Source organism: Erythrolamprus reginae, chromosome Z, assembly GCF_031021105.1.
Source record: "Erythrolamprus reginae isolate rEryReg1 chromosome Z, rEryReg1.hap1, whole genome shotgun sequence".
NCBI classification, from domain to species: domain Eukaryota; kingdom Metazoa; phylum Chordata; class Lepidosauria; order Squamata; family Dipsadidae; genus Erythrolamprus; species Erythrolamprus reginae.
Window position 1 is genome coordinate 76,356,858 of NC_091963.1, and position 13,436 is coordinate 76,370,293.

The following is a 13,436-nucleotide window of genomic DNA, read 5'->3' on the forward strand; positions in this document are numbered from 1 at the left end:
AAAGTTCTGGGGGCCGAGGATAAGCCGAAGGGCATGGCCTTGTATTGGAAGTGTTGACCTTGGATGCAGAAACGAAGGAAGCGCTGATGATGTGGGTGGACCGGTACATGTAGATACGCCTCCTTGAGGTCTATGGAGGTCATCCAATCATGATGTCGGATAGATGCTAGGATAGTGTGTAAGGAATGCATCTTGAACCTCTGATAGTGGATGTAAATGTTTAGCTGTCTGAGGTTCTGAATTAGACAGCATCCGCCAGACGCTTTGGGGACTACGAAGACTATGGAGTAGATATCCTTGTCCCCGCTGCGTTGTTGGTACTGGTTCTATTGCCCTAATGTCCAAAAGATGTTGGACCTCTTGGAAAAGCAGAGACTGCTTTCGTGGCTGAATCGGTGTTGGGCATTGCATGAATCTGTTTGGTGGGGTTTGTAAGAGGTTTATACGTAGGCCTTATGCCACGGTATCTAAGGCCCATGTGTCGGTGGATATAGCTTCCCAAGAGTTGGTGAAGAACTGCTGGCGTCCACCAATGGGCTTCACGTGGGTGGAGTCACTTCTGTCTGCGGTATCCCCGTTACCACCCCGGAAGGGTCTGCAGGGTTGTGGGAATTGGCGGTTTCTGTCCCCGTAATTGGTTCTGTCCAACCTGTAAGATGGTTGGGTGTAGGCCCCTTGTCCATAGGCCCTGGCGACCGGGGACGCAATCGTGGATGGGTCCGACCGAAAGGGCTGTCTTCGGAAATATGGGGCTCCCCGTCTGTCCTGTCTCCTTGCTGACCTCGGTAACAGCTTCTTCTTGTCTCTGTCCTCAATCAGGACAGAGTCCAATGACTCCCCAAAGGAGCCCTGATAAGGAGCGGTGGCCAGGCGCCACTTTGATTTTGCGTCTGCCTGTCACGAACGAAGCCACAGTAGGTGCCGAGAAGAAAGATTGGTTGCCATTGCTCGGGATGAAAACCTTGCAGACGCTAAGGTGGTGTTAGCGGAAAACTCAGTGGAGGCAATGAGTTTGTTGATGTCCTGGCGAAGCTGAGTGTCCTCTGGGCCAAGTCTAGGGAGGATATCCTGTAGCCACAGGATTGAGGCCCTATTAAAAAATGATGCAGCTCATGCTGCCCTTAAGGAACAGGCGGATAGCTGATGCATTCTTCTAATCAGCTTTTCCACCTTCCTGTCGTTGGGCCCCAAGCCATCTGCCATATCTGATGATACTAAGGCGTTAGATATTAACGATGTGACCGGAGTATCCACCGAGGGGTACTGAAGCAGGTTTTCTACATCTGGATCAAAGGAATAAAATTTCTTGTCCAATGCTGAGGGACCCAGGGCTGCTGCTGGATGTTGCCAGGGCCTTTTTATATTTTCTGAAAAAATAGGAGCGGAAGGGATGTGTTCAGATTCCGTTTGAGGCTCATTAATAAGTCTAGCCGCTGGCAGTATGCCCACCTCTTGGCCTGCCGGCTTTTCTGTGTTTTCTAAGGTCAGTGTGGCCTTTGCTTTGTTTAATCGGACTCTAAAGAGAGACGGTTTGAATAGTCCAGCGTAGGCGGGCTGTTCGGGTAAGTTGGTGTCATCTTCAGAGAGTTCCGCCTCTGGATCTGTGGGCGCCTCTCTTAAACCACGATCTTCTTGGAAGGAATCATTTAAGGATGGGGCGGATGCAGGTGCTGCCCAAAGGTTCTCTCTACTGGTACGAGGTGGCAATGGGGATTGGCGTTGCTGGGCGCCTACCGTGATGCCCTGCGAGTATGCCAATGCTATCATATCCTGCAATGATGGTGACATATTCTGCCAGTTATCCATGGGCCCCGAACCCTGCTGCAGTTGGGGTAAAGGTAGCTGCTGCAGGTTGGGGTGGTTGACGCCATGGTTGGGAAGCTGGTCTGGTCCACTCTGACCTTTGAATCCCTTCAGATGGCGGGGGAGCGCTCAGGAGGCGGTCTGGCGACAGATCCCCCACTCCAGTCAGAGCAAGCCCTTCAAAGGTAACTGTTGGAAAGGTAGTTGAGGCCAAAGGGCTCTGTTGATGAGGTGGGATAATACTGGCTGATGGACCAGGCCCCTGCTTTGGTTTGGCCATTTCTAGCTGAGCCTCAAGGGCCCTGATTTTCTTCTCAGCCACTTTTAGGGCAGTTGAGGTATGAGAACTTTTCCCTTTGGATTTGGAGCTAGGGCCTTTATCTTTCCCCTTAACTACTGCAGAAGCAGCAGGATCGCTGGGGTTGCCCTGTGGTTGTTGAGACATAATTAGGTGAAATAATCATATTCACAGTACTGTTGCTACAAGAGAAAGCTCCTACACGATGCAAGACAAAATGGTGAAATGAGTGAGACTTGGGTCCCCTGAGTAACGTGTCATCGCCCTCTTGCCTTGTGATTGGCTGAGGTCCAAGCAGAGGCCTGTTTGGCTTCTGTTGCCATGGCTAGAATTAGTCTACTCATTCCCCTTACTGCCCTGATAACAACCCCTTCAAAATGGCAGCCGTGAGGTAAGGTTAGCCTCAAAATGACGGAGGTGTTCAAAGAGGCCTGGACAATGCCGCAAAATGGTGGGCGCAACCTCGGGCGGCGGGCGATCCTTGCGGCGGCCCCTTGGATCCCTGTCCCTCGGCGCCGCTATGAACGGCCTGCTTGCCGCGCTATCGCTGCGCTGTTGACTGCGGGTGGATTGAGCCGCCAAACAGCTGATTCCCCGCTTCGGGGAACGCCGTGAATGCTGCGAGTCCTCCTTATCGGTGATTTCTGAGAATCAGAGGTACTGTGTTGCGCTGGCTTAACTGGATGGCAGAGATTGGGGGGGGGTGTCTGATCGCGGCGTCAGGGACCCCAATCCAGCGATCCCTGTCGTCAAGGCAATACTCCGGAGAGCAGTGGTCTCTCAGGGATTGAAGAGTTGGAGAGCAATACCCCAGAGGGCAGTGGCTCTCAAAATTCCTGGAGTCTCTTCCTCCTGTAAGAAAGGGAAAAAGAAGTCAGTTAGAGAAAAATAGGAAAGGATTCTCTCTCTCTCTCTCTGGAGAAGAAAACTCATAGTTCCTACACTATGACTGAGTTTTTAAGACTGATCTGATGGGGCAGTGGTGGGCGGGACATAATAAATATGTTAATTTTTAGCTCAGACCCTGCCAATGAGGCTGAAGAATAACCCACATTGGACTCTCCAAGCAGTGCAGGGGAGAATAAGAGACTTCTATCACTAGAAGGCCACGACCTAATGATGGGATGGCATGCATTTTTGTGGGACGATAAAGACAAAGTGCATAAATATTTTAGACACCACATAATTAGAAATTCGGTATACGAAATATGGATTAGGATTAAAAGAGCCCACTATTCACAAATCCCAAAATGTTCTCTAGCATGGAAGCAATTACACATCCAAATACTAAAAACCTACAAGAGATTATTAAATATCAGCAACTATTAGATGAAAGAGGTGAACTAAAAAATAGAGACCAATTAGAAAAGGGTGGCTTAAAAGTAGATTGGTGGCCTTATAGCCAAATAAAATCAAGATTTCAAAAAGATAAAATAATGGGTATACAAAGAAGGGATTCTGAACTGGATAAAATAATATTAGGTCAAGATAAAAACATTATTTCTAAATTATATAAATATTTACTAAATTATAAAGTGGAAGAATATATAGTTAAGGGTAATATACATAATTGGATTAAGAATTTTGGTTACAATGTTAATTTGGATAAATGGGATATAATTTGGTCAAAGAACTATAAACTAACAAAATCAACAGCATATAGAGAAAATCTTTACAAGACGTACTATAGATGGCATCTCCCACCGGCAAGGTTAGCACAGATGTACCCAAAATTAAAACCACAATGTTGGAAATGTGAGGAAAAAAGGGGAACATATTACCATGTTTGGTGGACGTGCCCAAAGATTAAAAATTTTTGGACCAAAATACAAAGATGGTTGTGGAAAATACTCAAAGTCAAAGTAATTATGAAACCCGAAGCATATTTGTTAGGTATCATAGATCAAAAATTAGAATGAGATAAATATTATTTAATAATACATGTATTAACTGCAGCCAGAATGGCAATTGCACAGTGCTGGGAACAATCAAAAGTACCGGATGACCCACTTATCCTTAAGAAAATATTTGATTGTGCAGAAACAGATGCGTTAACACTAAAATTAAGAAACAAAGAAGACACCGACTATTATAAAATTTGGAAGTATTTTTATGATTGGTTTGCAAAAACAAAAGAAAACTAAAATTAAAATACAGGTAATAATATATTACTTAAATATATCTTTTCTTTTTATTGTATTTTTGGAAATTATAATTAATTTCATTACTTATATATTTGTAACATATAGATAGAAACAATATTTTTAAGTTATTGAATATTTAACACAAATTTAACATGAGGCGGTAAGAAAATAACGAATTTATGGACAAATCAATAATAAACCAAAATAAATGACTGAACACCGATTATTCAATGCCAGATGAAAGAAATATTACATATTAATTCCAGGAAATGGAGCTATATCTTATTGAAAATAATAAAAGAGAAAGATTAGTTTTTTCTCCTCACAAAGTACAAAATAAGTATAAGTTAATATACTGTTCTTAAGTGTTTGTTGTGATTAGGGGGTTTTTTGTTGTTATTTTTTATTTTTGTATGTATATTTCTGCACTGTATTGTTTTTTATTGTATGTTATGGTTTTTTTAATGAAGAAAATTAATAACAATTATTTTTTTAAAAAGAAATGAAATTAAACTTATTTGCAGATGATGCAATTTTATTGACCCAGACCCCAATGGAGATGATCAAAGGTATAAGAAATATTTTACAAGAGTTTAAACAGGAATCGGGACTGTCAGTTAATATGGAAAAATCAGAGATTATGTGTTTAAATACAGGTCTAAGAGAGCAGATCAAAATTAGGAAAGAATCAGGGTTGAAATTAGGATTAAAAAAATTAAATATTTGGGAATTTGGTTATTGAGAAACCCTGCGAAAATTGAGGAGGTGAATTATAGATTAATATGGAGGAAAACGCTGAAACAGATGAGGAGCTAGAAAGAGAAAAAGCTAAGGAGAATCTCTAAAATAAGAGCTTTGAAAATTATGATAGTTCCCAAAATGATGTACCTACTTCAGGTGCTGTCAGGGGGGCTATCAGCATTTAAGTTTAAAGAGTGGGACAAAAAACTTAATTATTGGATTGACGAAGATAAGAGACCAAGAATAAGGAAAAAGTGGTTAATTGCGAACGAAAAAGAGGGGGGATGGAAAGTTTCTTGTTTGGAGCTGTATAGGGAAGCTTTTCAAATGGAAAGGTTAATGGAGTTGCAATTATGTGAAAACAAATGGGCGAAATTGGAAAAACAGATAAACGGGATGAAGAATAGATAATTAATTTTTACAAAGTAGAATAGGAGCGACTTAGGTAAATTAATAGGTCCCATGAAAGGACTATGGAAATTTGGAAAAAATGGCAGGGGAAAATAGGATTATATAAATCAAAACTGTCATCACTTTATGTAATAAATAGAGATAATGAAACAAATTTAAATAGGGTTGTAAGAGAGTTGAAGGGAAGAGGGATAACTAAGATAGAACAGTTATATGAGAAGGATGGGAGGCCAAGTAGAAACCGTATAGAATGGTGGTTAGGTAAGGGAAGATGGCTACAAATAAATGCAATATGTAAATATCTCAATGAAAGGGAGAATAAAGAAGTAGTATTGAGGGAGGAGTCAGGGTTAGAGAAAATAATAAGAGAAAAAAGTGAGGGCATAAAGGCCCTCATCACCTCGAAGCTCGACTACTGTAACGCTCTCTACATGGGACTACCTTTGAAAAGTGTTTGGAAACTTCAGATCGTGCAGAATGCAGCTGCGAGAGCAATTATGGGCTTCTCCAAGTATGCCTATATCACTCCAACACTCCGCAGTCTGCATTGGTTGCCGATCAGTTTCCGGTCACAATTCAAAGTGTTGGTTATGACCTATAAAGCCCTTCATGGCACCGGACCAGAATATCTTCGGGACCGCCTCCTGCCGCACGAATCCCAGCGACCGGTTAGGTCCCACAGAGTTGGCCTTCTCCGGGTCCCGTCGACTAAACAATGTCGTCTGGCGGGACCCAGGGGAAGAGCCTTCTCTGTGGGGGCCCCGACCCTCTGGAACCAGCTCCCCCCTGAGATTAGGATTGCCCCCACCCTCCCTGCCTTTCGTAAACTCCTTAAGACCCACCTCTGCCGTCAGGCATGGGGGAACTAAAACACCTCCCCCTTGCCCATGTTGTTTTGTTGATTGATTGACTGTGTGCCTGTTTTTTATATATACCGTTTTTATGAGATTACTAGTTTTAAATTGTAATTAGATTGGTGGGCATTGGATTTAGTATTATGTACTGTGCTGTTTTTTTATTATTGTTGTGAGCCGCCTCAAGTTTGTGGAGAGGGGTGGCATATAAATCCAATAAATCTAATCTAATCTAATCACAAGCAACCAATATATATATAAGTTGCTAGTGCAGTCAGATGGGGACACGATTCAAGGACTGACTAAATGGTGGCAAAATGAGATACAAGAGATGGAAAATATAGTAGAAAATATAAGGAAAATTAAGAATACAAGAATTAGGGAAATGAGAAGGAAAATATTACATAAGTGGTATTAAACTCCCGTTCAACTCGAACACTTTCAGCAGAATGTCAGGGGTATTTGTTGGCATGGGTGTCAAGATAAAGGAGTGTTTATGCATATGTTTTGGGTGGGACAAGGTAAGATGATATATGATGAGTAGAATCCAAGACCAAGCTATAAGAAATAAATTTGAATCACTCTATAATATGTAAATAGATATATTGCTCTTGGATCAAAGTGGGTTATATAAGAAACACCCCCGAATTGGTGGTGGGGTATGTGTGTGTGTCGGGCTGGTGGGCACTTTTCACTATGCTGTTTTATGTTGTGTGTATATTAAAATTGTTAAAAATCAATAAAAAACAAATATAAAAGAGACTTTTGCTGATTTTATCTGTGGTGCCTTTGATGTAAGGGAGGAGGGTAATGCCGTTGTCCTGTTCTGTGTCTTGGTTCTTGGGGGGTGTCTCTTTTTGGATTAGGTTGGTGATTGCTTCTCTTTGGAATCCATTGGAGACAGTGTGTCATAGGGAGCCATTGGGTTTTTTGTAGATTAGGAAATTTTTCTTTCCTTCATGAGTTGCTTCATGAGTTGCTGTGGAAAGGGTTTGGGCTTCTGGTGTTTTTCCAAAATGTGGAGGTTCTTGGTGTGTATGTCTGTATTGAGGGAGGCTTCTGTTGTACATGATACCTTCGTAATTTGGCCACATGGAAAAGAAAAACTGGACAGCTTCCTCACACATCTCAACAACCTACACCCCAAAATGCAATTCACCATGAAAACAGAAACCAAGAACCAACTTCCCTTCCTGGATGTCCTAATTTACAAAAAACCCAGTGGCTCCCTAGGACACACCGTCTACCAGAAGAAGACACACACCAACCACTACTTGAACGCAAAATCCCACTACCACCCTGCACAGATCAATTCCGTAGTCAAGACCCTCATCTCCAGAACCAAACGCCTAGCCGACAAAGACCACCTGGAAACTGAATTACCACACCCACCCACCAGTATTTATAGAGGGAAGGCAGCTCAGGTCTCGCTGTGTTCACCCTAGAACAAGGACAGAAGCACCAGCCTGTGGGACCTCGTCGAAATGTCACCAGAAATCTCTGATTCCTACACGGGAAGATATACAGTGGTACCTCAAGATACGAACTTAATTGGTGCCGGGAGGAGGTTCGTAAGGTGAAAAGTTCGTAAGACGAAACATTGTTTCCCATAGGAATCAATGGAAAAGCAATTAATGCGTGCAAGCCCAAAACTCAGAAACCCGGAAGCCGGCTGCCACCACCAAAGGAGGCTTGAGCCTCCCTTTGCCCCACGCTGCTTCGCCCTGCCTGTTGTCCTGGGTGAAGTGCTGGGGGGAGGGAGTCAGGAAGGTCCTCCTGCTCCCCCCCCAGCCAAAAACACAAAGACAGGCAGGGCGGAGCAGCGTGGAGCAAAGGGAGGCTGAAACCGCCGCCGGCTTCAGCTTCCCATTGCTCCGCGGGAGCGGCAGACCGCGTTTGTATTTTTGGCTGGGGGGGGGAAGCAGGAAGCGCAGGATTGGGCCGGCGGTGGGCGCGCCGTGAGGTAGCAGGTCAGCATCCTGGGCGGCTGGGCGGCAGGCGAGGAGGCATGGCCGAGCGGACTTGGCTCCGACTATGGCTAGACCTCCAGCGAGGATGGGGCGGGCAGTGGGCGCGGCGGCAGCGGTAGCAGCGAGGGTGTGTCTGATTCGGGGCTGGCGGCCCCCGACGCAGTGGGGAACATCGGCGCGGGAGGCAGGAGAGGACCGGGCGACTGGAGCAGCAGCGCGGCTTCTTTTTGCCTGGGAGGGAAGGTGAAATGCCGGCGGCTCTAGCAGCTGCTACGAGCGGCATTTCACTTTCCCTCCCTTGCAAAAAAAACCGGCATTCTGGGATGATGGGGCCGGACTTCCCAGGCGGAAGGCGTGCCCCTCTCCCCGGCATCTTTTTGCCTGGGAGGGTAAGTGAAATGCCGCTCGTAGCAGCTGCTAGAGCCGCCGGCATTTCACTTTCCCTCCCAGGCAAAAAGGCCGGCATTCTGGGATGATGGGGCCGGACTTCCCAGGCGGAAGGCGTGCCCCTCTCCCCGGCATCTTTTTGCCTGGGAGGGAAGGTGAAATGCCGGCGGCTCTAGCAGCTGCTACGAGTGGCATTTCACTTTCCCTCCCAGGCAAAAAGGCCGGCATTCTGGGATGATGGGGCCGGACTTCCCAGGCGGAAGGCATGCCCCTCTCCGCGGCTTCTTTTTGCCTGGGGGGGAAGGTGAAATGCCGGCGGCTCTAGCAGCTGCTACGAGAGGCATTTCACAGCCGGGCTGGGGGGCTTCCCAGCACCCCCCCGAACCCCGAACTTTTGCCGAACTTCCGGGTTCAGGGTTGGGGGGGTGCTGGGAAGCCCCCCAGCCCGGCTGTCACCTTTTGAAACAGCCGGGCGGCTTTCCAGGAGCCTCCCGCAGCCGAACGCCAAACCCGAACTTCCGCGTTCGGCTTCGGGAGGCTCCTAGAAAGCCGCACGGCTATTTTAAAAGGTGACCGCTGGGGTGGGGGGCTTCCCAGCACCCCCCCGAACCCCGAACTTTTGCCGAACTTCCGGGTTCGGGGGGGTGCTGGGAAGCCCCCCAGCCCGGCGGTCACCTTTTAAAACAGCCGGGCGGCTTCCCAGGAGCCTCCGAACGCCGAACCCGGAAGTTCGGGTTTGGCGTTCGTAACTCGAAAAACGTTCGTAAGAAGAGGCAATTTTTTTCTGAACCCCGGGTTCGTATCACGAGTTGTTCGTAAGACGAGGGGTTCGTATCTTGAGGTACCACTGTATATCTATATCTATATATCTATATATCTATATATATATATATCATCTATATACTTCATCCTTACCTTTTATAAAGATTCTGAGAGATAAAAAGATTCAATAAGCATTTATGTAACTTCTGCTTGTCTCCTTGTTGCTGGAACAACCAGGGCAATTCATCTGCACTCCTCCATATCATTCTTTCTTCACTAGAGTGATTGTAGTGGAAGAATATGTAAATTGCAAGGGAATGGGAGTAACTATCTACGTTACCATAGAATTATAATACTATTTAACAAAAGCATTTACTATTTGAACATGAAATATATATCTGTTCTTTCTACCTGTAAATGTTTTACATTTATAGTGATAATATTAAAAAGATAGAAAATAAAATTAAGGATTTTCTTCTATTGGTGCATCAGAACTACGATATAAAAGGAAAAGAGGGGGAGGAATGTCCTGCCTGGAAAAATAGCATAACACAGAAAAAGTTCTAGTAAAATATATCAGCTTTCAACATTCCCATCCATGTTATCCATTTGGAACAATTATGTGAATTAGGGCTGGACGGCATGGTTTTGCACTGGTGTAGCTGTTTCCTCCAAGGCCAGCCCTCATCAGTGATAGGGAATGAGAAAGATCTAGTTCTCAACTGCTTGCTTGAACTGTGCAATGCACTCTGAAGTCCATTAGGCTTCGGCTGGTGCAAAGTGCAATTAAAGAAATAGACAAGCAAACAAACAAATAATAAAATGAAACACTGGTGGAAATGAGATTTGAAATATGGGTTTCCTGAGTTATATGATAGTCCTTTAGCTGTCCTATCATTTAATATTTAAGCTACAATCACTTGGTGTGCAATATGTAGAACAATCATAATACTCATAGTTTTTATCCTCTTACAGCAAAGTCACAGATAATGAAAATACAGATAACAAGAATGTAAAAAAATATATCTACATGCTTAAAATTTTCCAAAACATGCTTCAAATTATGACTATGTGAAGCCATTTACCATGGGTACCAAAATCTGCACTGGATGAATTTTCTGATGAGAAATCCTGCTTACAACAAGACAGTTATAACCAAAGCTACCTTCATCATTTATTAAATATTTAAACAGTCATTAAATCATTTCTATATCTCATAATCTGAAAATCTTACCTCAATTGTCTGGTAAAGTAGTCTATCAGTTTTTCTCTGTGAGAGGCAAAACCATTCTGACTTCCTTCTATATATTCCACTTTCACTGTTTCCCAAGCCTGAAAAGAAGTATTAGTTCTAATGGGTAACAATAGTTAAAAAAACAGTAACATATTACACTAGTATGCTGCTCAACTCAATGCCTCTGAGAAGCTCCTAACATTCAAATAAAAAAACTAATCCATTAGGTAGAAAATAAAAGTTAAATAAATTAAGTACATCTCACATTCTCTGTCAAGGCCTGGATGAACAGCCAGGTTATGATTCTTTTAAACTAAGGGTGCCCAACCTCTGTGCTGAAGCCCATTACGTGACCATGATCTATTTGGAAGGGGGCTCCACTTCCACAAGCAGCAGGCCAGTGCATGTGGACACATGCACATAGCTCAACTTACAAAAGCTGTGCACCCATGTATATGTATGTCAACCTGCTGCTCATGCAGTCCAGCTCCTCTCCCCCCTCTCCCTCCACTCTATGAGGATGCTAAGCAGCAAAGGTTGGGAACCGCTATTCTAAACTATAGCAAAGAAGGGCCTCTCTAAATCTGTGGGGATCTCTGGATCTAATTCCAGAATACTACTACAGAGAGATGTGTTTGCTGGGTCTCCACAGATGACATTGTTTAATCAAACAAAGCCAGACCGTACCAACCCTGCAGTAACTGTAACTCTCCAATGAGAATGATAAACAATAAGCAGTAAGTCACTTCCCAGGAAATAAAAGAAAAATCCAGGCTTATGCGTGTACAGGTAGTCGTTGACTTACGATACAACTTAGCCTAACATTTTGTTGTTAAGCAAGACATTTGTTAAGTAAGGTTTGCTCCATTTTACAACCTTTCTTGCCTCAGTTGTAAAGTTGATAAATTAGCAACTCAGTTGTTAAGTGAATCTGGCTTTTCCATTGACTTTGCTTGTCAGAAGGTCAAAAAAGGTGATCACATGACCTTAGGACACAGCAATGTTCAGAAATATAAACCATTTGCCAAGTATCTGAATTTTGATCACATGATCATGGAGATGCTGCAAAGATTGTAATGTGAAAAACAGTTATAAGTCACTTTTTTCAGAGCCGTTATAACTTTTTCAGAGCTATTATAACCACTAAATCAGGGACAGGCTATGGGCTGGAAGAGTGAGAACGCCGTTCCGGTGGCAGCAATGGAGCATGTAGCTTTGCTCCATTACCGCCAGGCATGCATGAATCATGCATCTGCAACCGGTGCAACTGGTAAAAAATTACTATTTTTTTTTTGCTTACGCACATGCACGGAAGCAAAGAAAATTATATTTTTTGCTGCCGGAAGGACGTCTACATGTGAGATTTCATCTGATGCACATGAGCAGCAGCTAAATGTCGCTGCGGTGCCTAGAGTGGTAGCTGGGGCCAGTGGCAAAAGCAGCCTGCCTGAGCTCTGGCTATGTGGCCTGCTCTCTGCTATCTCATGCAGCAGTAGATGCCTGTGGTGTGGAAGAGCACAGAGAGGCCGCGCAGCCAGAGCTCAGAACCACCTGGCTGCTCCCCGCACCCTAGCCCATCTTCTCAGCACCCCTGCAGGAGGTCATGTACCGGAGCAAGGTAAGGGCCAGGTGGGGTGGCAGAGTGGGTGGTGGGGTTGACCGCCGCTAGTGGTGCAGCGGCGTTGAGCAGGAGAATGGGGGCAGGAAGGGGCAGCTGCAGCGAGCAGGGGGGTGAACGGCGGTGGTCACTTACCTTATTTTGTCCTATTTTGGATCTTTTTGCTTCTGCACATGCGCAGAAGCGAAAAAACCTAGAAATCTCACACGTATGCATCCTCACACAAGATTCAGCTTCTCTGCACATGCAGAAGCTGAATCTTGCATCGGGTGTGCATGTGCATGCTCTCCCAGCCCGTTCCGGTAGCATCAGGAATGGTGCCCCGCCCCCACACTAAAGGAATTGTTCCAAGCATTTTGTTACCCGTGTTTTTACAAATATTAGGCTATTTATTATAGTGAAACATGTAGTGAATTTTACTTGCCATTTCTTGCCTGTTAGGTGATAGATTTTCCATCAGTAGTGGATAAAATAATTTATTTTCTTAAGAACAACCTCGTAAGGAAGTGGTGTGAATATTGGAAATAAAAATTACATTAGTAGTGATATATTAATTGACCTTAACTCAATTATTTTTTAATTTTAAAAAAATCTGTCCAAAGCATTAGCAGAAACTAGCAAATGACTAGATGCAGTAAGCACAGTTAGATCATTAGGTAACAAATTTCTTTGCCAAAATACCTGAAGATGCTGAAACATTAACAAACCACACCTATATGTCAAAATGCACATTTTGTGCATACTGTAAATTAAGGAGGCCAGCATTTCCCACGATAGCTCAGGGCAGAGATCCATGAGTTCTGATTCACTGATTCCATTGTGACTAACACTGATGAGGCATAGAATCTACAGAACAAACAAACAAAATATTTATTTATTTATTTATTTATGTATTTAATGTATTTAATGTATGTATGTATGTATGTATGTATGTATGTATGTATGTATGTATGTATATGAATTGTATGCCGCCCAACTCCTTGCAGACTCTGGGCAGCGAACAGCAATATAAAAACAATAAAACAATATTTTAAAATCCTTAATTTTGAAACATTCATCCTTTCAGCTGGGACAAGATAAGACCATAAAACCATCAGCCCCAGGACATGTTTTTATAGCCTTTTGGAAGGCAAGTAGGTGAGGATCATGTAGATCTCAGGGGGGAGTTGATTCCATAGAGCTGGAGCCACCACAGACAAGACCCTCCAACACAG

General features: G+C 44.0%; 1 protein-coding gene across 1 annotated transcript in view; it reads right to left on the bottom strand.

Moving 5' to 3' along the window:
- The window catches only part of NPHP3 (nephrocystin 3), a 381,101-nt gene that overhangs the window by 164,445 nt on the left and 203,220 nt on the right, over positions 1-13,436 (bottom strand). Inside the window, exons 17-19 of the mRNA XM_070726361.1 lie at positions 12,904-13,068; positions 10,605-10,702; positions 9,524-9,646 (exon numbers count right to left, since the gene is read on the bottom strand). Coding sequence (XP_070582462.1) covers positions 9,524-9,646; positions 10,605-10,702; positions 12,904-13,068 — 386 coding nt within the window. The remainder of the gene's footprint in view (positions 1-9,523; positions 9,647-10,604; positions 10,703-12,903; positions 13,069-13,436) is intronic.